General features: G+C 61.1%; 1 protein-coding gene across 1 annotated transcript in view; it reads left to right on the top strand.

The window, feature by feature from the left end:
- Window positions 1–26,798, top strand: part of LOC138745210 (serine/arginine repetitive matrix protein 2-like) — a 190,770-nt gene that overhangs the window by 102,878 nt on the left and 61,094 nt on the right. Inside the window, exons 28-30 of the mRNA XM_069902273.1 lie at window positions 2,468–2,593; window positions 10,063–10,212; window positions 14,931–15,080. Of these exons, the coding sequence (XP_069758374.1) occupies window positions 2,468–2,593; window positions 10,063–10,212; window positions 14,931–15,080 (426 nt within the window). The remainder of the gene's footprint in view (window positions 1–2,467; window positions 2,594–10,062; window positions 10,213–14,930; window positions 15,081–26,798) is intronic.

Here is a 26,798-nt window from a genome sequence, read left to right as displayed (position 1 = left end):
TAACCCCATTACCGAGTGCCACCGTAACCACACGACCCAGAACCACCGTAACCCCACTACCCAGAGCCGTCGTAACCCCTCTACCCAGAGACACCGTAACTCCACTACCCAGAGCCCCCTTAATCCCAATACCCAGAGCCACTGTAACCCCATGACCCAGAGCTACCATAATCCCACTTCCCAGAGCCACCGTAACCCCTCTACCCAGAGCCTCTCTAACCACACTACCCAGAGCCACCGTAACCCCACAACCCAGAGCCACCGTAACCCCACTACCCAGAGCCTCTCTAACCACACTACCCAGAGCCGCCGTAACCCCACCACCCAGAGGGGTCTCAACCCCACCATCTAGAGCTGCCATAACCCCACCACCCAGAACCGCCGTAACCCCACCATCTAGAGCCGCCGTAACCCCACTACCCAGAGCCGCCGTAACCCCACCACCCAGTGCCACTGTAACCCCACTACCCAGAGCCACCATTACCCCACTACACAGAGCCACCATTACCCCACTACTCAGAGGCACTGTATCCCCACTACACAGAATCACCGTAGCCCCACTTCTCAGAGCCACTGTAACCCCACGACCCAGAGCTACCATAATCCCACTACCCAGAGCCACCGTAACCCATCTACCCAGAGCCTCTCTAACCACACTACCCAGAGCCGCCGTAACCCCACCATCTAGAGCCGCCGTAACCCCACTACCCAGAGCCGCCGTAAGCCCACCACCCAGTGCCACCGTAACCCCACTACCCAGAGCCACCATTACCCCACTACACAGAGGCACCGTATGCCCACTACCCAGAATCACTGTAGCCCCAATTCCCAGAGCCACCGTAACCTCACTACCCAGGGTCACCGTAACCCGACTACCCAGAGCCAATGTAACCCCACTACCCAGAGCTACCTTAATCCCACTACCCAGAGCCACCGTAACCCCACTACCCAGAGCCGTCGTAACCCCTCTACCCAGAGTCGCCGTAACACCCACTACCCAGAGCCACCGTAACACCCATGACCCAGCGCCACTGTAACACCATGACCCAGAACCACCGTAACCCCACTACCCAGAGCAGTCGTAACCCCTCTACCCAGAGACACCGTAACCCCACGACCCAGAGCCACTGTAACCCCACGACCCAGAGCCGCTGTAACCCCACAACCCAGAGCCGGCGTAACCCCACAACCCAGAGCCACCGGAACCCCACGACCCAGAACCGTCATAACCCCACGACCCAGAGCCACCGTAACCCCACCACCCAGAGCCACCGTAACCCCACCACACAGAGCCACACTAACCCCATCACCCTGAGCCACCGTAACCCCACTGCCCAGAGCCACCATAACCCCACTACCCAGAGCCACCGTAACCCCACTACCCAGAGCCACCGTAACCCCACCATCCAGAGCCACCATAACCCCACCACCCAGAGCCAACCTAACTCCACCACCCAGAGCCACCGTAACCCCACCACCCAGAGCCAACCTAACCCAACCACCCAGAGCCTCCGTAACCACACCACCCAGAGCCACCCTAACCCCACCACCCAGAGCCACCCTAACCCCACCACCCAGAGCCACCGTAACCCCACTACCCAGAGCCACCATAACCCCACTGCTCAGAGCCACCATAACCCCACTACCCAGAGCCACCTTAACCCCACTAACGAGAGCCACCGTATCCCCACTACCCAGAGCCACTGTAACCCCACTACCCAGAGCCACCGTAACCCCACTACACAGAGCCGCCGTAACCCCATGACCCAGAGCCACCGTAATCCCACTACCCAGAGCCACCGTAACCCCAATACCCAGAGCCACCGAAACCGCACGACCCAGAGCCATCGTAACCCCACAATCCAGAGCCACCGTAACTCCACGACACAGAGCAGCCGGAACCCCACTACCCAGAGCCGTCGTAACCCCACGACCCAGAGCCACTGTAACCCCACGACCCAGAGCCGCTGTAACCCCACAACCCAGAGCCGGCGTAACCCCACAACCCAGAGCCACCGGAACCCCACGACCCAGAACCGTCATAACCCCACGACCCAGAGCCACCGTAACCCCACTATCCAGAGCCGCCATAACCCCACCAGCCAGAGCCGCCGTAACCCCACCACCCAGAGGGGTCTTAACCCCACCATCTAGAGCTGCCATAACCCCACCACCCAGAACCGCCGTAACCCCACCATCTAGAACCGCCGTAACCCCACCACCCTATGCCACCGTAACCCCACCACCCAGAGCCACCATTACCCCACTACACAGAGGCACCGTATCCCCACTACCCAGAATCACCGTAGCCCCAATTCCCAGAGCCACCGTAACCTCACTACCCAGGGTCACCGTAACCCGACTACCCAGAGCCAATGTAACCCCACTACCCAGAGCCACCGTAACCGCACTACCCAGAGCCACCATAACCCCACTACCCAGAGCCACCATAACCCCACTCCCAGAGCCACCGTAATCCCACTACCAAGAGCCGCCTTAACCCCCAAGACCCAGAGCCGCCGTAACTCCATGACGCACAGTCGCCGTAACCACATGACCCAGAGCCGCCGTAACCCCACCGCCCAGAGCCGATGTAACCCCACTACCAAGAGCCGCTGTAACCCACAGTACCCAGAGCCACCGTAACACCACTACACAGAGCCACTACCAAGAGCCACCATAACCCCACTACCCAAAGACACCGTAACCCCACTACCCAGAGCCACCGTAACCCCAGTACCTAGAGTCACCGTAACCCCACTACCCAGAGCCACCGTAACCCCAAGACCCAGAGCCGCCGTAACCCCAAGATCCAGAGCCGCCGTAACTCCACGACACAGAGCCGCCGGAACCCCACGACCCAGAGCCGTCGTAACCCCACCACCCAGAGCCACTGTAACCCCACTAGCCAGAGCTGCCGTAACCCCACCACCCAGAGGGGTCTTAACTCCACCATCTAGAGCTGCCATAACCCCACCACTCAGAACCGCCGTAACCCCACTACCCAGAGCCACCATAACCCTACTACCCAGAGCCACCGTAATCCCACTACCAAGAGCCGCCTCAACCCCCAAGACCCAGAGCCGCCGTAACTCCATGACGCACAACCGCCGTAACCCCACGACCCAGAGCCGCCGTAACCCCACCACCCTGAGCCGACGTAACCCCACTACCAAGAGCCGCTGTAACCCCCAGTACCCAGAGCCACCGTAACACCACTACCCAGAGCCACCTTAACCCCACTACCCAGAGCCACCGTAACCCCACTACCCAAAGACACCGTAACCCCACTACCCAGAGCCACCGCAACCCCACTACCTAGAGTCAACGTAACCCCACTACCCAGAGCCGACGTAACCCCAAGACCCAGAGCCGTCATAACCCCAAGACCCAGAGCCGCCGTAACTCCACGACACAGAGCAGCCGGAACCCCACTACCCAGAGCCGTCGTAACCCCACGACCCAGAGCCACTGTAACCCCACGACCCAGAGCCGCTGTAACCCCACAACCCAGAGCCGGCGTAACCCCACAACCCAGAGCCACCGGAACCCCACGACCCAGAGCCGTCATAACCCCACGACCCAGAGCCACCGTAACCCCACTATCCAGAGCCGCCATAACCCCACCAGCCAGAGCCGCCGTCACCCCACCACCCAGAGGGGTCTTAACCCCACCATCTAGAGCTGCCATAACCCCACCACCCAGAACCGCCGTAACCCCACCATCTAGAACCGCCGTAACCCCACCACCCAATGCCACCGTAACCCCACCACCCAGAGCCACCATTACCCCACTACACAGAGGCACCGTATCCCCACTACCCAGAATCACCGTAGCCCCACTTCCCTGAGCCACCGTAACACCACTACCCAGGGTCAATGTAACCCGACTTCCCAGAGCCAATGTAACCCCACTACCCAGAGCCACCTTAATCCCACTACCCAGAGCCGTCGTAACCCCTCTACCCAGAGACACCGTAACTCCACTACCCAGAGCCACCTTAATCCCAATACCCAGAGCCACTGTAACCCCATGACCCAGAGCTACCATAATCCCACTACCCAGAGCGACCGTAACCCCTCTACCCAGAGCCTCTCTAACCACACTACCCAGAGCCACCGTAACCCCACTACCCAGGGTCAATGTAACCCGACTTCCCAGAGCCAATGTAACCCCACTACCCAGAGCCACCTTAATCCCACTACCCAGAGCCTCCGTAACACCCATGACCCAGCGCCACTGTAACCCCATTACCGAGTGCCACCGTAACCCCACGACCCAGAACCACCGTAACCCCACTACCCAGAGCCGTCGTAACCCCTCTACCCAGAGTCGCCGTAACACCCACTACCCAGAGCCACCGTAACACCCATGACCCAGCTCCACTGTAACCCCATTACCGAGTGCCACCGTAACCCCACGACCCAGAACCACCGTAACCCCACTACCCAGAGCCGTCGTAACCCCTCTACCCAGAGACACCGTAACTCCACTACCCAGAGCCACCTTAATCCCAATACCCAGAGCCACTGTAACCCCATGACCCAGAGCTACCATAATCCCACTACCCAGAGCGACCGTAAACCCTCTACCCAGAGCCTCTCTAACCACACTACCCAGAGCCACCGTAACCCTACTACCCAGAGCCACCGTAACACCCATGACCCAGCGCCACTGTAACCCCATTACCGAGTGCCACCATAACCCCACGACCCAGAACCACCGTAACACCCACTACCCAGAGCCACCGTAACACCCATGACCCAGCGCCACTGTAACCCCATTACCGAGTGCCACCGTAACCCCACGACCCAGAACCACCGTAACCCCACTACCCAGAGCCGTCGTAACCCCTCTACCCAGAGACACCGTAACTCCACTACCCAGAGCCACCTTAATCCCAATACCCAGAGCCACTGTAACCCCATGACCCAGAGCTACCATAATCCCACTACCCAGAGCGACCGTAAACCCTCTACCCAGAGCCTCTCTAACCACACTACCCAGAGCCACCGTAACCCTACTACCCAGAGCCACCGTAACACCCATGACCCAGCGCCACTGTAACCCCATTACCGAGTGCCACCATAACCCCACGACCCAGAACCACCGTAACACCCACTACCCAGAGCCACCGTAACACCCATGACCCAGCGCCACTGTAACCCCATTACCGAGTGCCACCGTAACCCCACGACCCAGAACCACCGTAACCCCACTACCCAGAGCCGTCGTAACCCCTCTACCCAGAGACACCGTAACTCCACTACCCAGAGCCACCTTAATCCCAATACCCAGAGCCACTGTAACCCCATGACCCAGAGCTACCATAATCCCACTTCCCAAAGCCACCGTAACCCCTCTACCCAGAGCCTCTCTAACCACACTACCCAGAGCCACCGTATCCCCACAACCCAGAGCCACCGTAACCCCACTACCCAGAGCCTCTCTAACCACACTACCCAGAGCCGCCGTAACCCCACCACCCAGAGGGGTCTTAACCCCACCATCTAGAGCTGCCATAACCCCACCACCCAGAACCGCCGTAACCCCACCATCTAGAGCCGCCGTAACCCCACTACCCAGAGCCGCCGTAACCCCACCACCCAGTGCCACTGTAACCCCACTACCCAGAGCCACCATTACCCCACTACACAGAGCCACCATTACCCCACTACTCAGAGGCACTGTATCCCCACTACCCAGAATCACCGTAGCCCCACTTCTCAGAGCCACTGTAACCCCACGACCCAGAGGTACCATAATCCCACTACCCAGAGCCACCGTAACCCATCTACCCAGAGCCTCTCTAACCACACTACCCAGAGCCGCCGTAACCCCACCATCTAGAGCCGCCGTAACCCCACTACCCAGAGCCGCCGTAAGCCCACCACCCAGTGCCACCGTAACCCCACTACCCAGAGCCACCATTACCCCACTACACAGAGGCACCGTATGCCCACTACCCAGAATCACCGTAGCCCCAATTCCCAGAGCCACCGTAACCTCACTACCCAGGGTCACCGTAACCCGACTACCCAGAGCCAATGTAACCCCACTACCCAGAGCTACCTTAATCCCACTACCCAGAGCCACCGTAACCCCACTACCCAGAGCCGTCGTAACCCCTCTACCCAGAGTCGCCGTAACACCCACTACCCAGAGCCACCGTAACACCCATGACCCAGCGCCACTGTAACACAATGACCCAGAACCACCGTAACCCCACTACCCAGAGCAGTCGTAACCCCTCTACCCAGAGACACCGTAACCCCACTACCCAGAGCCACCGTAACCCCACTACCCAGAGCCACCGTAACCCCACTACCCAGAGCCACCGTAACGCCACCACCCAGAGCCACCGTAACCCCACCACCCAGAGCCACCGTAACCCCACCACCTAGAGCCACCGTAACCCCACTACCCAGAGCCACCGTAACCTCACTACCCAGAGCCACCGTAACTCCACTACCCAGAGCCACCGAAACCCCACCACCCAGAGCCACTACCCAGAGCCTCCGTAACCCCACCATCCAGAGCATCCGTAACCCCACCACCCAGAGCCACCGTAACCCCACCACCCAGAGCCACCGTAACCCCACCACACAGAGCCACACTAACCCCATCACCCTGAGCCACCGTAACCCCACTGCCCAGAGCCACCATAACCCCACTACCCAGAGCCACCGTAACCCCACTACCCAGAGCCACCGTAACCCCACCATCCAGAGCCACCGTAACCCCACCACCCAGAGCCAACCTAACCCCACCACCCAGAGCCACCGTAACCCCACCACCCAGAGCCAACCTAACCCCACCACCCAGAGCCTCCGTAACCACACCACCCAGAGCCACCCTAACCCCACCACCCAGAGCCACCCTAACCCCACCACCCAGAGCCACCGTAACCCCACTACCCAGAGCCACCATAACCCCACTGCTCAGAGCCACCATAAACCCACTACCCAGAGCCACCGTAACACCCATGACCCAGCGCCACTGTAACCCCATTACCGAGTGCCACCGTACCCCCACGACCCAGAACCACCGTAACCCCACTACCCAGAGCCGTCGTAACCCCTCTACCCAGAGACACCGTAACTCCACTACCCAGAGCCACCTTAATCCCAATACCCAGAGCCACTGTAACCCCATGACCCAGAGCTACCATAATCCCACTACCCAGAGCGACCGTAACCCCTCTACCCAGAGCCTCTCTAACCACACTACCCAGAGCCACCGTAACCCCACTACCCAGAGCCACCGTAACACCCATGACCCAGCGCCACTGTAACCCCATTACCGAGTGCCACCATAACCCCACGACCCAGAACCACCGTAACCCCACTACCCAGAGCCGTCGTAACCCCTCTACCCAGAGTCGCCGTAACACCCACTACCCAGAGTCACCGTAACACCCATGACCCAGCGCCACTGTAACCCCATTACCGAGTGCCACCGTAACCCCACGACCCAGAACCACCGTAACCCCACTACCCAAAGCCGTCGTAACCCCTCTACCCAGAGACACCGTAACTCCACTACCCAGAGCCACCTTAATCCCAATACCCAGAGCCACTGTAACCCCATGACCCAGAGCTACCATAATCCCACTTCCCAGAGCCACCGTAACCCCTCTACCCAGAGCCTCTCTAACCACACTACCCAGAGCCACCGTAACACCACAACCCAGAGCCACCGTAACCCCACTACCCAGAGCCTCTCTAACCACACTACCCAGAGCCGCCGTAACCCCACCACCCAGAGGGGTCTCAACCCCACCATCTAGAGCTGCCATAACCCCACCACCCAGAACCGCCGTAACCCCACCATCTAGAGCCGCCGTAACCCCACTACCCAGAGCCGCCGTAACCCCACCACCCAGTGCCACTGTAACCCCACTACCCAGAGCCACCATTACCCCACTACACAGAGCCACCATTACCCCACTACTCAGAGGCACTGTATCCCCACTACCCAGAATCACCGTAGCCCCACTTCTCAGAGCCACTGTAACCCCACGACCCAGAGCTACCATAATCCCACTACCCAGAGCCACCGTAACCCATCTACCCAGAGCCTCTCTAACCACACTACCCAGAGCCGCCGTAACCCCACCATCTAGAGCCGCCGTAACCCCACTACCCAGAGCCGCCGTAAGCCCACCACCCAGTGCCACCGTAACCCCACTACCCAGAGCCACCATTACCCCACTACACAGAGGCACCGTATGCCCACTACCCAGAATCACCGTAGCCCCAATTCCCAGAGCCACCGTAACCTCACTACCCAGGGTCACCGTAACCCGACTACCCAGAGCCAATGTAACCCCACTACCCAGAGCTACCTTTATACCACTACCCAGAGCCACCGTAACCCCACTACCCAGAGCCGTCGTAACCCCTCTACCCAGAGTCGCCGTAACACCCACTACCCAGAGCCACCGTAACACCCATGACCCAGCGCCACTGTAACACCATGACCCAGAACCACCGTAACCCCACTACCCAGAGCAGTCGTAACCCCTCTACCCAGAGACACCGTAACCCCATTACCCAGAGCCACCGTAACCCCACTACCCAGAGCCACCGTAACCCCACTACCCAGAGCCACCGTAACGCCACTACCCAGAGCCACCGTAACCCCACCACCCAGAGCCACCGTAACCCCACCACCTAGAGCCACCGTAACCCCACTACCCAGAGCCACCGTAACCTCACTACCCAGAGCCACCGTAACTCCACTACCCAGAGCCACCGAAACCCCACCACCCAGAGCCACTACCCAGAGCCTCCGTAACCCCACCATCCAGAGCCACCGTAACCCCACCACCCAGAGCCACCGTAACCCCACCACCCAGAGCCACCGTAACCCCACCACACAGAGCCACACTAACCCCATCACCCTGAGCCACCGTAACCCCACTGCCCAGAGCCACCATAACCCCACTACCCAGAGCCACCGTAACCCCACTACCCAGAGCCACCGTAACCCCACCATCCAGAGCCACCATAACCCCACCACCCAGAGCCAACCTAACTCCACCACCCAGAGCCACCGTAACCCCACCACCCAGAGCCAACCTAACCCAACCACCCAGAGCCTCCGTAACCACACCACCCGGAGCCACCCTAACCCCACCACCCAGAGCCACCCTAACCCCACCACCCAGAGCCACCGTAACCCCACTACCCAGAGCCACCATAACCCCACTGCTCAGAGCCACCATAAACCCACTACCCAGAGCCACCTTAACCCCACTAACGAGAGCCACCGTATCCCCACTACCCAGAGCCACTGTAACCCCACTACCCAGAGCCACCGTAACCCCACTACCCAGAGCCGCCGTAACCCCATGACCCAGAGCCACCGTAATCCCACTACCCAGAGCCACCGTAACCCCAATACCCAGAGCCACCGAAACCGCACGACCCAGAGCCATCGTAACCCCACAATCCAGAGCCACCGTAACTCCACGACACAGAGCAGCCGGAACCCCACTACCCAGAGCCGTCGTAACCCCACGACCCAGAGCCACTGTAACCCCACGACCCAGAGCCGCTGTAACCCCACAACCCAGAGCCGGCGTAACCCCACAACCCAGAGCCACCGGAACCCCACGACCCAGAACCGTCATAACCCCACGACCCAGAGCCACCGTAACCCCACTATCCAGAGCCGCCATAACCCCACCAGCCAGAGCCGCCGTAACCCCACCACCCAGAGGGGTCTTAACCCCACCATCTAGAGCTGCCATAACCCCACCACCCAGAACCGCCGTAACCCCACCATCTAGAACCGCCGTAACCCCACCACCCTATGCCACCGTAACCCCACCACCCAGAGCCACCATTACCCCACTACACAGAGGCACCGTATCCCCACTACCCAGAATCACCGTAGCCCCAATTCCCAGAGCCACCGTAACCTCACTACCCAGGGTCACCGTAACCCGACTACCCAGAGCCAATGTAACCCCACTACCCAGAGCCACCGTAACCGCACTACCCAGAGCCACCATAACCCCACTACCCAGAGCCACCATAACCCCACTCCCAGAGCCACCGTAATCCCACTACCAAGAGCCGCCTTAACCCCCAAGACCCAGAGCCGCCGTAACTCCATGACGCACAGTCGCCGTAACCACATTACCCAGAGCCGCCGTAACCGCATGACCCACAGCCGCCGTAACCCCACCGCCCAGAGCCGATGTAACCCCACTACCAAGAGCCGCTGTAACCCACAGTACCCAGAGCCACCGTAACACCACTACACAGAGCCACTACCAAGAGCCACCATAACCCCACTACCCAAAGACACCGTAACCCCACTACCCAGAGCCACCGTAACCCCAGTACCTAGAGTCACCGTAACCCCACTACCCAGAGCCACCGTAACCCCAAGACCCAGAGCCGCCGTAACCCCAAGATCCAGAGCCGCCGTAACTCCACGACACAGAGCCGCCGGAACCCCACTACCCAGAGCCGTCGTAACACCCATGACCCAGCGCCACTGTAACACCATGACCCAGAACCACCGTAACCCCACTACCCAGAGCAGTCGTAACCCCTCTACCCAGAGACACCGTAACCCCATTACCCAGAGCCACCGTAACCCCACTACCCAGAGCCACCGTAACCCCACCATCCAGAGCCACCATAACCACACCACCCATAGCCACCCTAACCCCACCACCCAGAGCCACCCTAACCCCACCACCCAGAGCCACCGTAACCCCACTACCCAGAGCCACCGTAACTCCACGACACAGAGCAGCCGGAACCCCACTACCCAGAGCCGTCGTAACCCCACGACCCAGAGCCACTGTAGCCCCATGACCCAGAGCCGCTGTAACCCCACAACCCAGAGCCGGCGTAACCCCACAACCCAGAGCCACCGGAACCCCACGACCCAGAACCGTCATAACCCCACGACCCAGAGCCACCGTAATCCCACTACCCAGAGCCACCGTAACCCCAATACCCAGAGCCACCGAAACCGCACGACCCAGAGCCATCGTAACCCCACAATCCAGAGCCACCGTAACTCCACGACACAGAGCAGCCGGAACCCCACTACCCAGAGCCGTCGTAACCCCACGACCCAGAGCCACTGTAACCCCACTACCCAGAGCCACCGTAACCCCACTACCCAGAGCCACCGTAACCCCACTACCCAGAGCCACCGTAACGCCACTACCCAGAGCCACCGTAACCCCACCACCCAGAGCCACCGTAACCCCACCACCTAGAGCCACCGTAACCCCACTACCCAGAGCCACCGTAACCTCACTACCCAGAGCCACCGTAACTCCACTACCCAGAGCCACCGAAACCCCACCACCCAGAGCCACTACCCAGAGCCTCCGTAACCCCACCATCCAGAGCCTCCGTAACCCCACCACCCAGAGCCACCGTAACCCCACCACCCAGAGCCACCGTAACCCCACCACACAGAGCCACACTAACCCCATCACCCTGAGCCACCGTAACCCCACTGCCCAGAGCCACCATAACCCCACTACCCAGAGCCACCGTAACCCCACTACCCAGAGCCACCGTAACCCCACCATCCAGAGCCACCGTAACCCCACCACCCAGAGCCAACCTAACCCCACCACCCAGAGCCACCGTAACCCCACCACCCAGAGCCAACCTAACCCCACCACCCAGAGCCTCCGTAACCACACCACCCAGAGCCACCCTAACCCCACCACCCAGAGCCACCCTAACCCCACCACCCAGAGCCACCGTAACCCCACTACCCAGAGCCACCATAACCCCACTGCTCAGAGCCACCATAAACCCACTACCCAGAGCCACCGTAACACCCATGACCCAGCGCCACTGTAACCCCATTACCGAGTGCCACCGTACCCCCACGACCCAGAACCACCGTAACCCCACTACCCAGAGCCGTCGTAACCCCTCTACCCAGAGACACCGTAACTCCACTACCCAGAGCCACCTTAATCCCAATACCCAGAGCCACTGTAACCCCATGACCCAGAGCTACCATAATCCCACTACCCAGAGCGACCGTAACCCCTCTACCCAGAGCCTCTCTAACCACACTACCCAGAGCCACCGTAACCCCACTACCCAGAGCCACCGTAACACCCATGACCCAGCGCCACTGTAACCCCATTACCGAGTGCCACCATAACCCCACGACCCAGAACCACCGTAACCCCACTACCCAGAGCCGTCGTAACCCCTCTACCCAGAGTCGCCGTAACACCCACTACCCAGAGTCACCGTAACACCCATGACCCAGCGCCACTGTAACCCCATTACCGAGTGCCACCGTAACCCCACGACCCAGAACCACCGTAACCCCACTACCCAAAGCCGTCGTAACCCCTCTACCCAGAGACACCGTAACTCCACTACCCAGAGCCACCTTAATCCCAATACCCAGAGCCACTGTAACCCCATGACCCAGAGCTACCATAATCCCACTTCCCAGAGCCACCGTAACCCCTCTACCCAGAGCCTCTCTAACCACACTACCCAGAGCCACCGTAACACCACAACCCAGAGCCACCGTAACCCCACTACCCAGAGCCTCTCTAACCACACTACCCAGAGCCGCCGTAACCCCACCACCCAGAGGGGTCTCAACCCGACCATCTAGAGCTGCCATAACCCCACCACCCAGAACCGCCGTAACCCCACCATCTAGAGCCGCCGTAACCCCACTACCCAGAGCCGCCGTAACCCCACCACCCAGTGCCACTGTAACCCCACTACCCAGAGCCACCATTACCCCACTACACAGAGCCACCATTACCCCACTACTCAGAGGCACTGTATCCCCACTACCCAGAATCACCGTAGCCCCACTTCTCAGAGCCACTGTAACCCCACGACCCAGAGCTACCATAATCCCACTACCCAGAGCCACCGTAACCCATCTACCCAGAGCCTCTCTAACCACACTACCCAGAGCCGCCGTAACCCCACCATCTAGAGCCGCCGTAACCCCACTACCCAGAGCCGCCGTAAGCCCACCACCCAGTGCCACCGTAACCCCACTACCCAGAGCCACCATTACCCCACTACACAGAGGCACCGTATGCCCACTACCCAGAATCACCGTAGCCCCAATTCCCAGAGCCACCGTAACCTCACTACCCAGGGTCACCGTAACCCGACTACCCAGAGCCAATGTAACCCCACTACCCAGAGCTACCTTAATACCACTACCCAGAGCCACCGTAACCCCACTACCCAGAGCCGTCGTAACCCCTCTACCCAGAGTCGCCGTAACACCCACTACCCAGAGCCACCGTAACACCCATGACCCAGCGCCACTGTAACACCATGACCCAGAACCACCGTAACCCCACTACCCAGAGCAGTCGTAACCCCTCTACCCAGAGACACCGTAACCCCATTACCCAGAGCCACCGTAACCCCACTACCCAGAGCCACCGTAACCCCACTACCCAGAGCCACCGTAACGCCACTACCCAGAGCCACCGTAACCCCACCACCCAGAGCCACCGTAACCCCACCACCTAGAGCCACCGTAACCCCACTACCCAGAGCCACCGTAACCTCACTACCCAGAGCCACCGTAACTCCACTACCCAGAGCCACCGAAACCCCACCCAGAGCCACTACCCAGAGCCTCCGTAACCCCACCATCCAGAGCCACCGTAACCCCACCACCCAGAGCCACCGTAACCCCACCACCCAGAGCCACCGTAACCCCACCACACAGAGCCACACTAACCCCATCACCCTGAGCCACCGTAACCCCACTGCCCAGAGCCACCATAACCCCACTACCCAGAGCCACCGTAACCCCACTACCCAGAGCCACCGTAACCCCACCATCCAGAGCCACCATAACCCCACCACCCAGAGCCAACCTAACTCCACCACCCAGAGCCACCGTAACCCCACCACCCAGAGCCAACCTAACCCAACCACCCAGAGCCTCCGTAACCACACCACCCGGAGCCACCCTAACCCCACCACCCAGAGCCACCCTAACCCCACCACCCAGAGCCACCGTAACCCCACTACCCAGAGCCACCATAACCCCACTGCTCAGAGCCACCATAAACCCACTACCCAGAGCCACCATAACCCCACTACCCAGAGCCACCTTAACCCCACTAACGAGAGCCACCGTATCCCCACTACCCAGAGCCACTGTAACCCCACTACCCAGAGCCACCGTAACCCCACTACCCAGAGCCGCCGTAACCCCATGACCCAGAGCCACCGTAATCCCACTACCCAGAGCCACCGTAACCCCAATACCCAGAGCCACCGAAACCGCACGACCCAGAGCCATCGTAACCCCACAATCCAGAGCCACCGTAACTCCACGACACAGAGCAGCCGGAACCCCACTACCCAGAGCCGTCGTAACCCCACGACCCAGAGCCACTGTAACCCCACGACCCAGAGCCGCTGTAACCCCACAACCCAGAGCCGGCGTAACCCCACAACCCAGAGCCACCGGAACCCCACGACCCAGAACCGTCATAACCCCACGACCCAGAGCCACCGTAACCCCACTATCCAGAGCCGCCATAACCCCACCAGCCAGAGCCGCCGTAACCCCACCACCCAGAGGGGTCTTAACCCCACCATCTAGAGCTGCCATAACCCCACCACCCAGAACCGCCGTAACCCCACCATCTAGAACCGCCGTAACCCCACCACCCTATGCCACCGTAACCCCACCACCCAGAGCCACCATTACCCCACTACACAGAGGCACCGTATCCCCACTACCCAGAATCACCGTAGCCCCAATTCCCAGAGCCACCGTAACCTCACTACCCAGGGTCACCGTAACCCGACTACCCAGAGCCAATGTAACCCCACTACCCAGAGCCACCGTAACCGCACTACCCAGAGCCACCATAACCCCACTACCCAGAGCCACCATAACCCCACTCCCAGAGCCACCGTAATCCCACTACCAAGAGCCGCCTTAACCCCCAAGACCCAGAGCCGCCGTAACTCCATGACGCACAGTCGCCGTAACCACATTACCCAGAGCCGCCGTAACCGCATGACCCACAGCCGCCGTAACCCCACCGCCCAGAGCCGATGTAACCCCACTACCAAGAGCCGCTGTAACCCACAGTACCCAGAGCCACCGTAACACCACTACACAGAGCCACTACCAAGAGCCACCATAACCCCACTACCCAAAGACACCGTAACCCCACTACCCAGAGCCACCGTAACCCCAGTACCTAGAGTCACCGTAACCCCACTACCCAGAGCCACCGTAACCCCAAGACCCAGAGCCGCCGTAACCCCAAGATCCAGAGCCGCCGTAACTCCACGACACAGAGCCGCCGGAACCCCACTACCCAGAGCCGTCGTAACACCCATGACCCAGCGCCACTGTAACACCATGACCCAGAACCACCGTAACCCCACTACCCAGAGCAGTCGTAACCCCTCTACCCAGAGACACCGTAACCCCATTACCCAGAGCCACCGTAACCCCACTACCCAGAGCCACCGTAACCCCACCATCCAGAGCCACCATAACCACACCACCCATAGCCACCCTAACCCCACCACCCAGAGCCACCCTAACCCCACCACCCAGAGCCACCGTAACCCCACTACCCAGAGCCACCGTAACTCCACGACACAGAGCAGCCGGAACCCCACTACCCAGAGCCGTCGTAACCCCACGACCCAGAGCCACTGTAGCCCCATGACCCAGAGCCGCTGTAACCCCACAACCCAGAGCCGGCGTAACCCCACAACCCAGAGCCACCGGAACCCCACGACCCAGAACCGTCATAACCCCACGACCCAGAGCCACCGTAATCCCACTACCCAGAGCCACCGTAACCCCAATACCCAGAGCCACCGAAACCGCACGACCCAGAGCCATCGTAACCCCACAATCCAGAGCCACCGTAACTCCACGACACAGAGCAGCCGGAACCCCACTACCCAGAGCCGTCGTAACCCCACGACCCAGAGCCACTGTAACCCCACGACCCAGAGCCGCTGTAACCCCACAACCCAGAGCCGGCGTAACCCCACAACCCAGAGCCACCGGAACCCCACGACCCAGAACCGTCATAACCCCACGACCCAGAGCCACCGTAACCCCACTATCCAGAGCCGCCATAACCCCACCAGCCAGAGCCGCCGTAACCACACCACCCAGAGGGGTCTTAACCCCACCATCTAGAGCTGCCATAACCCCACCACCCAGAACCGCCGTAACCCCACCATCTAGAACCGCCGTAACCCCACCACCCTATGCCACCGTAACCCCACCACCCAGAGCCACCATTACCCCACTACACAGAGGCACCGTATCCCCACTACCCAGAGCCACCGTAACCCCACCACCTAGAGCCACCGTAACCCCACTACCCAGAGCCACCGTAACCTCACTACCCAGAGCCACCGTAACTCCACTACCCAGAGCCACCGAAACCCCACCACCCAGAGCCACTACCCAGAGCCTCCGTAACCCCACCATCCAGAGCCACCGTAACCCCACCACCCAGAGCCACCGTAACCCCACCACCCAGAGCCACCGTAACCCCACCACACAGAGCCACACTAACCCCATCACCCTGAGCCACCGTAACCCCACTGCCCAGAGCCACCATAACCCCACTACCCAGAGCCACCGTAACCCCACTACCCAGAGCCACCGTAACCCCACCGTCCAGAGCCACACTAACCCCACCACCCAGAGCCACCGTAACCCCACTGCCCAGAGCCACCATAACCCCACTACCCAGAGCCACCGTAACCCCACTACCCAGAGCCACCGTAACCCCACCATCCAGAGCCACCATAACCCCACCACCCAGAGCCAACCTAACTCCACCACCCAGAGCCACCGTAACCCCACCACCCAGAGCCAACCTAACCCAACCACCCAGAGCCTCCGTAACCACACCACCCAGAGCCACCCTAACCCCACCACCCAGAGCCACCCTAACCCCACCACCCAGAGCCACCGTAACCCCACTACCCAGAGCCACCGTAACTCCACGACACAGAGCAGCCGGAACCCCACTACCCAGAGCCGTCGTAACCCCACGACCCAGAGCCACTGTAACCCCACGACCCAGAGCCGCTGTAACCCCACAACCCAGAGCCGGCGTAACCCCACAACCCAGAGCCACCGGAACCCCACGACACAGAACCGTCATAACCCCACGACCCAGAGCCACCGTAATCCCACTACCCAGAGCCACCGTAACCCCAATACCCAGAGCCACCGAAACCGCACGACCCAGAGCCATCGTAACCCCACAATCCAGAGCCACCGTAACTCCACGACACAGAGCAGCCGGAACCCCACTACCCAGAGCCGTCGTAACACCCATGACCCAGCGCCACTGTAACACCATGACCCAGAACCACCGTAACCCCACTACCCAGAGCAGTCGTAACCCCTCTACCCAGAGACACCGTAACCCCATTACCCAGAGCCACCGTAACCCCACTACCCAGAGCCACCGTAACCCCACCATCCAGAGCCACCATAACCCCACCACCCAGAGCCAACCTAACTCCACCACCCAGAGCCACCGTAACCCCACCACCCAGAGCCAACCTAACCCAACCACCCAGAGCCTCCGTAACCACACCACCCAGAGCCACCCTAACCCCACCACCCAGAGCCACCCTAACCCCACCACCCAGAGCCACCGTAACCCCACTACCCAGAGCCACCGTAACTCCACGACACAGAGCAGCCGGAACCCCACTACCCAGAGCCGTCGTAACCCCACGACCCAGAGCCACTGTAACCCCACGACCCAGAGCCGCTGTAACCCCACAACCCAGAGCCGGCGTAACCCCACAACCCAGAGCCACCGGAACCCCACGACCCAGAACCGTCATAACCCCACGACCCAGAGCCACCGTAATCCCACTACCCAGAGCCACCGTAACCCCAATACCCAGAGCCACCGAAACCGCACGACCCAGAGCCATCGTAACCCCACAATCCAGAGCCACCGTAACTCCACGACACAGAGCAGCCGGAACCCCACTACCCAGAGCCGTCGTAACCCCACGACCCAGAGCCACTGTAACCCCACGACCCAGAGCCGGCGTAACCCCACAACCCAGAGCCACCGGAACCCCACGACCCAGAACCGTCATAACCCCACGACCCAGAGCCACCGTAACCCCACTATCCAGAGCCGCCATAACCCCACCAGCCAGAGCCGCCGTAACCCCACCACCCAGAGGGGTCTTAACCCCACCATCTAGAGCTGCCATAACCCCACCACACAGAGCCACACTAACCCCATCACCCTGAGCCACCGTAACCCCACTGCCCAGAGCCACCATAACCCCACTACCCAGAGCCACCGTAACCCCACTACCCAGAGCCACCGTAACCCCACCATCCAGAGCCACACTAACCCCACCACCCAGAGCCACCGTAACCCCACTGCCCAGAGCCACCATAACCCCACTACCCAGAGCCACCGTAACCCCACCACACAGAGCCACACTAACCCCACCACCCAGAGCCACCGTAACCCCACTGCCCAGAGCCACCATAACCCCACTACCCAGAGCCACCGTAACCCCACCACACAGAGCCACACTAACCCCATCACCCTGAGCCACCGTAACCCCACTGCCCAGAGCCACCATAACCCCACTACCCAGAGCCACCGTAACCCCACCATCCAGAGCCACACTAACCCCACTACACAGAGCCACCGTAACCCCACTACCCAGAGCCACCGTAACCCCACCATCCAGAGCCACACTAACCCCACCACCCAGAGCCACCGTAATCCCACTACCCAGAGCCACCGTAACCCCAATACCCAGAGCCACCGAAACCGCACGACCCAGAGCCATCGTAACCCCACAATCCAGAGCCACCGTAACTCCACGACACAGAGCAGCCGGAACCCCACTACCCAGAGCCGTCGTAACACCCATGACCCAGCGCCACTGTAACACCATGACCCTGAACCACCGTAACCCCACTACCCAGAGCAGTCGTAACCCCTCTACCCAGAGACACCGTAACCCCATTACCCAGAGCCACCGTAACCCCACTACCCAGAGCCACCGTAACCCCACTACCCAGAGCCACCGTAACGCCACTACCCAGAGCCACCGTAACCCCACCACCCAGAGGGGTCTTAACCCCACCACCTAGAGCCACCGTAACCCCACTACCCAGAGCCACCGTAACCTCACTACCCAGAGCCACCGTAACTCCACTACCCAGAGCCACCGAAACCCCACCACCCAGAGCCACTACCCAGAGCCTCCGTAACCCCACCATCCAGAGCCACCGTAACCCCACCACCCAGAGCCACCGTAACCCCACCACCCAGAGCCACCGTAACCCCACCACACAGAGCCACACTAACCCCATCACCCTGAGCCACCGTAACCCCACTGCCCAGAGCCACCATAACCCCACTACCCAGAGCCACCGTAACCCCACTACCCAGAGCCACCGTAACCCCACCGTCCAGAGCCACACTAACCCCACCACCCAGAGCCACCGTAACCCCACTGCCCAGAGCCACCATAACCCCACTACCCAGAGCCACCGTAACCCCACTACCCAGAGCCACCGTAACCCCACCATCCAGAGCCACCATAACCCCACCACCCAGAGCCAACCTAACTCCACCACCCAGAGCCACCGTAACCCCACCACCCAGAGCCAACCTAACCCAACCACCCAGAGCCTCCGTAACCACACCACCCAGAGCCACCCTAACCCCACCACCCAGAGCCACCCTAACCCCACCACCCAGAGCCACCGTAACCCCACTACCCAGAGCCACCGTAACTCCACGACACAGAGCAGCCGGAACCCCACTACCCAGAGCCGTCGTAACCCCACGACCCAGAGCCACTGTAACCCCACGACCCAGAGCCGCTGTAACCCCACAACCCAGAGCCGGCGTAACCCCACAACCCAGAGCCACCGGAACCCCACGACACAGAACCGTCATAACCCCACGACCCAGAGCCACCGTAATCCCACTACCCAGAGCCACCGTAACCCCAATACCCAGAGCCACCGAAACCGCACGACCCAGAGCCATCGTAACCCCACAATCCAGAGCCACCGTAACTCCACGACACAGAGCAGCCGGAACCCCACTACCCAGAGCCGTCGTAACACCCATGACCCAGCGCCACTGTAACACCATGACCCAGAACCACCGTAACCCCACTACCCAGAGCAGTCGTAACCCCTCTACCCAGAGACACCGTAACCCCATTACCCAGAGCCACCGTAACCCCACTACCCAGAGCCACCGTAACCCCACCATCCAGAGCCACCATAACCCCACCACCCAGAGCCAACCTAACTCCACCACCCAGAGCCACCGTAACCCCACCACCCAGAGCCAACCTAACCCAACCACCCAGAGCCTCCGTAACCACACCACCCAGAGCCACCCTAACCCCACCACCCAGAGCCACCCTAACCCCACCACCCAGAGCCACCGTAACCCCACTACCCAGAGCCACCGTAACTCCACGACACAGAGCAGCCGGAACCCCACTACCCAGAGCCGTCGTAACCCCACGACCCAGAGCCACTGTAACCCCACGACCCAGAGCCGCTGTAACCCCACAACCCAGAGCCGGCGTAACCCCACAACCCAGAGCCACCGGAACCCCACGACACAGAACCGTCATAACCCCACGACCCAGAGCCACCGTAATCCCACTACCCAGAGCCACCGTAACCCCAATACCCAGAGCCACCGAAACCGCACGACCCAGAGCCATCGTAACCCCACAATCCAGAGCCACCGTAACTCCACGACACAGAGCAGCCGGAACCCCACTACCCAGAGCCGTCGTAACACCCATGACCCAGCGCCACTGTAACACCATGACCCAGAACCACCGTAACCCCACTAACCAGAGCAGTCGTAACCCCTCTACCCAGAGACACCGTAACCCCATTACCCAGAGCCACCGTAACCCCACTACCCAGAGCCACCGTAACCCCACCATCCAGAGCCACCATAACCCCACCACCCAGAGCCAACCTAACTCCACCACCCAGAGCCACCGTAACCCCACCACCCAGAGCCAACCTAACCCAACCACCCAGAGCCTCCGTAACCACACCACCCAGAGCCACCCTAACCCCACCACCCAGAGCCACCCTAACCCCACCACCCAGAGCCACCGTAACCCCACTACCCAGAGCCACCGTAACTCCACGACACAGAGCAGCCGGAACCCCACTACCCAGAGCCGTCGTAACCCCACGACCCAGAGCCACTGTAACCCCACGACCCAGAGCCGCTGTAACCCCACAACCCAGAGCCGGCGTAACCCCACAACCCAGAGCCACCGGAACCCCACGACCCAGAACCGTCATAACCCCACGACCCAGAGCCACCGTAATCCCACTACCCAGAGCCACCGTAACCCCAATACCCAGAGCCACCGAAACCGCACGACCCAGAGCCATCGTAACCCCACAATCCAGAGCCACCGTAACTCCACGACACAGAGCAGCCGGAACCCCACTACCCAGAGCCGTCGTAACCCCACGACCCAGAGCCACTGTAACCCCACGACCCAGAGCCGGCGTAACCCCACAACCCAGAGCCACCGGAACCCCACGACCCAGAACCGTCATAACCCCACGACCCAGAGCCACCGTAACCCCACTATCCAGAGCCGCCATAACCCCACCAGCCAGAGCCGCCGTAACCCCACCACCCAGAGGGGTCTTAACCCCACCATCTAGAGCTGCCATAACCCCACCACACAGAGCCACACTAACCCCATCACCCTGAGCCACCGTAACCCCACTGCCCAGAGCCACCATAACCCCACTACCCAGAGCCACCGTAACCCCACTACCCAGAGCCACCGTAACCCCACCATCCAGAGCCACACTAACCCCACCACCCAGAGCCACCGTAACCCCACTGCCCAGAGCCACCATAACCCCACTACCCAGAGCCACCGTAACCCCACCACACAGAGCCACACTAACCCCACCACCCAGAGCCACCGTAACCCCACTGCCCAGAGCCACCATAACCCCACTACCCAGAGCCACCGTAACCCCACCACACAGAGCCACACTAACCCCATCACCCTGAGCCACCGTAACCCCACTGCCCAGAGCCACCATAACCCCACTACCCAGAGCCACCGTAACCCCACCATCCAGAGCCACACTAACCCCACTACACAGAGCCACCGTAACCCCACTACCCAGAGCCACCGTAACCCCACCATCCAGAGCCACACTAACCCCACCACCCAGAGCCACCGTAATCCCACTACCCAGAGCCACCGTAACCCCAATACCCAGAGCCACCGAAACCGCACGACCCAGAGCCATCGTAACCCCACAATCCAGAGCCACCGTAACTCCACGACACAGAGCAGCCGGAACCCCACTACCCAGAGCCGTCGTAACACCCATGACCCAGCGCCACTGTAACACCATGACCCAGAACCACCGTAACCCCACTACCCAGAGCAGTCGTAACCCCTCTACCCAGAGACACCGTAACCCCATTACCCAGAGCCACCGTAACCCCACTACCCAGAGCCACCGTAACCCCACTACCCAGAGCCACCGTAACGCCACTACCCAGAGCCACCGTAACCCCACCACCCAGAGGGGTCTTAACCCCACCACCTAGAGCCACCGTAACCCCACTACCCAGAGCCACCGTAACCTCACTACCCAGAGCCACCGTAACTCCACTACCCAGAGCCACCGAAACCCCACCACCCAGAGCCACTACCCAGAGCCTCCGTAACCCCACCATCCAGAGCCACCGTAACCCCACCACCCAGAGCCACCGTAACCCCACCACCCAGAGCCACCGTAACCCCACCACACAGAGCCACACTAACCCCATCACCCTGAGCCACCGTAACCCCACTGCCCAGAGCCACCATAACCCCACTACCCAGAGCCACCGTAACCCCACTACCCAGAGCCACCGTAACCCCACCGTCCAGAGCCACACTAACCCCACCACCCAGAGCCACCGTAACCCCACTGCCCAGAGCCACCATAACCCCACTACCCAGAGCCACCGTAACCCCACTACCCAGAGCCACCGTAACCCCACCATCCAGAGCCACCATAACCCCACCACCCAGAGCCAACCTAACTCCACCACCCAGAGCCACCGTAACCCCACCACCCAGAGCCAACCTAACCCAACCACCCAGAGCCTCCGTAACCACACCACCCAGAGCCACCCTAACCCCACCACCCAGAGCCACCCTAACCCCACCACCCAGAGCCACCGTAACCCCACTACCCAGAGCCACCGTAACTCCACGACACAGAGCAGCCGGAACCCCACTACCCAGAGCCGTCGTAACCCCACGACCCAGAGCCACTGTAACCCCACGACCCAGAGCCGCTGTAACCCCACAACCCAGAGCCGGCGTAACCCCACAACCCAGAGCCACCGGAACCCCACGACACAGAACCGTCATAACCCCACGACCCAGAGCCACCGTAATCCCACTACCCAGAGCCACCGTAACCCCAATACCCAGAGCCACCGAAACCGCACGACCCAGAGCCATCGTAACCCCACAATCCAGAGCCACCGTAACTCCACGACACAGAGCAGCCGGAACCCCACTACCCAGAGCCGTCGTAACACCCATGACCCAGCGCCACTGTAACACCATGACCCAGAACCACCGTAACCCCACTACCCAGAGCAGTCGTAACCCCTCTACCCAGAGACACCGTAACCCCATTACCCAGAGCCACCGTAACCCCACTACCCAGAGCCACCGTAACCCCACCATCCAGAGCCACCATAACCCCACCACCCAGAGCCAACCTAACTCCACCACCCAGAGCCACCGTAACCCCACCACCCAGAGCCAACCTAACCCAACCACCCAGAGCCTCCGTAACCACACCACCCAGAGCCACCCTAACCCCACCACCCAGAGCCACCCTAACCCCACCACCCAGAGCCACCGTAACCCCACTACCCAGAGCCACCGTAACTCCACGACACAGAGCAGCCGGAACCCCACTACCCAGAGCCGTCGTAACCCCACGACCCAGAGCCACTGTAACCCCACGACCCAGAGCCGCTGTAACCCCACAACCCAGAGCCGGCGTAACCCCACAACCCAGAGCAACCGGAACCCCACGACCCAGAACCGTCATAACCCCACGACCCAGAGCCACCGTAATCCCACTACCCAGAGCCACCGTAACCCCAATACCCAGAGCCACCGAAACCGCACGACCCAGAGCCATCGTAACCCCACAATCCAGAGCCACCGTAACTCCACGACACAGAGCAGCCGGAACCCCACTACCCAGAGCCGTCGTAACCCCACGACCCAGAGCCACTGTAACCCCACGACCCAGAGCCGGCGTAACCCCACAACCCAGAGCCACCGGAACCCCACGACCCAGAACCGTCATAACCCCACGACCCAGAGCCACCGTAACCCCACTATCCAGAGCCGCCATAACCCCACCAGCCAGAGCCGCTGTAACCCCACCACCCAGAGGGGTCTTAACCCCACCATCTAGAGCTGCCATAACCCCACCACACAGAGCCACACTAACCCCATCACCCTGAGCCACCGTAACCCCACTGCCCAGAGCCACCATAACCCCACTACCCAGAGCCACCGTAACCCCACTACCCAGAGCCACCGTAACCCCACCATCCAGAGCCACACTAACCCCACCACCCAGAGCCACCGTAACCCCACTGCCCAGAGCCACCATAACCCCACTACCCAGAGCCACCGTAACCCCACCACACAGAGCCACACTAACCCCACCACCCAGAGCCACCGTAACCCCACTGCCCAGAGCCACCATAACCCCACTACCCAGAGCCACCGTAACCCCACCACACAGAGCCACACTAACCCCATCACCCTGAGCCACCGTAACCCCACTGCCCAGAGCCACCATAACCCCACTACCCAGAGCCACCGTAACCCCACCATCCAGAGCCACACTAACCCCACTACACAGAGCCACCGTAACCCCACTACCCAGAGCCACCGTAACCCCACCATCCAGAGCCACACTAACCCCACCACCCAGAGCCACCGTAATCCCACTACCCAGAGCCACCGTAACCCCAATACCCAGAGCCACCGAAACCGCACGACCCAGAGCCATCGTAACCCCACAATCCAGAGCCACCGTAACTCCACGACACAGAGCAGCCGGAACCCCACTACCCAGAGCCGTCGTAACACCCATGACCCAGCGCCACTGTAACACCATGACCCAGAACCACCGTAACCCCACCACCTAGAGCCACCGTAACCCCACTACCCAGAGCCACCGTAACCTCACTACCCAGAGCCACCGTAACTCCACTACCCAGAGCCACCGAAACCCCACCACCCAGAGCCACTACCCAGAGCCTCCGTAACCCCACCATCCAGAGCCACCGTAACCCCACCACCCAGAGCCACCGTAACCCCACCACCCAGAGCCACCGTAACCCCACCACACAGAGCCACACTAACCCCATCACCCTGAGCCACCGTAACCCCACTGCCCAGAGCCACCATAACCCCACTACCCAGAGCCACCGTAACCCCACTACCCAGAGCCACCGTAACCCCACCATCCAGAGCCACACTAACCCCACCACCCAGAGCCACCGTAACCCCACTGCCCAGAGCCACCATAACCCCACTACCCAGAGCCACCGTAACCCCACTACCCAGAGCCACCGTAACCCCACCATCCAGAGCCACCATAACCCCACCACCCAGAGCCAACCTAACTCCACCACCCAGAGCCACCGTAACCCCACCACCCAGAGCCAACCTAACCCAACCACCCAGAGCCTCCGTAACCACACCACCCAGAGCCACCCTAACCCCACCACCCAGAGCCACCCTAACCCCACCACCCAGAGCCACCGTAACCCCACTACCCAGAGCCACCGTAACTCCACGACACAGAGCAGCCGGAACCCCACTACCCAGAGCCACCGGAACCCCACGACCCAGAACCGTCATAACCCCACGACCCAGAGCCACCGTAATCCCACTACCCAGAGCCAGCGTAACCCCAATACCCAGAGCCACCGAAACCGCACGACCCAGAGCCATCGTAACCCCACAATCCAGAGCCACCGTAACTCCACGACACAGAGCAGCCGGAACCCCACTACCCAGAGCCGTCGTAACCCCACGACCCAGAGCCACTGTAACCCCACGACCCAGAGCCGCTGTAACCCCACAACCCAGAGCCGGCGTAACCCCACAACCCAGAGCCACCGGAACCCCACGACCCAGAACCGTCATAACCCCACGACCCAGAGCCACCGTAACCCCACTATCCAGAGCCGCCATAACCCCACCAGCCAGAGCCGCCGTAACCCCACCACCCAGAGGGGTCTTAACCCCACCATCTAGAGCTGCCATAACCCCACCACACAGAGCCACACTAACCCCATCACCCTGAGCCACCGTAGCCCCACTGCCCAGAGCCACCATAACCCCACTACCCAGAGCCACCGTAACCCCACTACCCAGAGCCACCGTAACCCCACCATCCAGAGCCACACTAACCCCACCACCCAGAGCCACCGTAACCCCACTGCCCAGAGCCACCATAACCCCACTACCCAGAGCCACCGTAACCCCACCACACAGAGCCACACTAACCCCACCACCCAGAGCCACCGTAACCCCACTGCCCAGAGCCACCATAACCCCACTACCCAGAGCCACCGTAACCCCACCACACAGAGCCACACTAACCCCATCACCCTGAGCCACCGTAACCCCACTGCCCAGAGCCACCATAA

Source organism: Narcine bancroftii, chromosome 11 (assembly GCF_036971445.1).
Source record: "Narcine bancroftii isolate sNarBan1 chromosome 11, sNarBan1.hap1, whole genome shotgun sequence".
Lineage (NCBI taxonomy): Eukaryota > Metazoa > Chordata > Chondrichthyes > Torpediniformes > Narcinidae > Narcine > Narcine bancroftii.
Note: the sequence above shows the minus strand (reverse complement) of the source record. Positions and strands in the feature narration are given on the sequence as shown.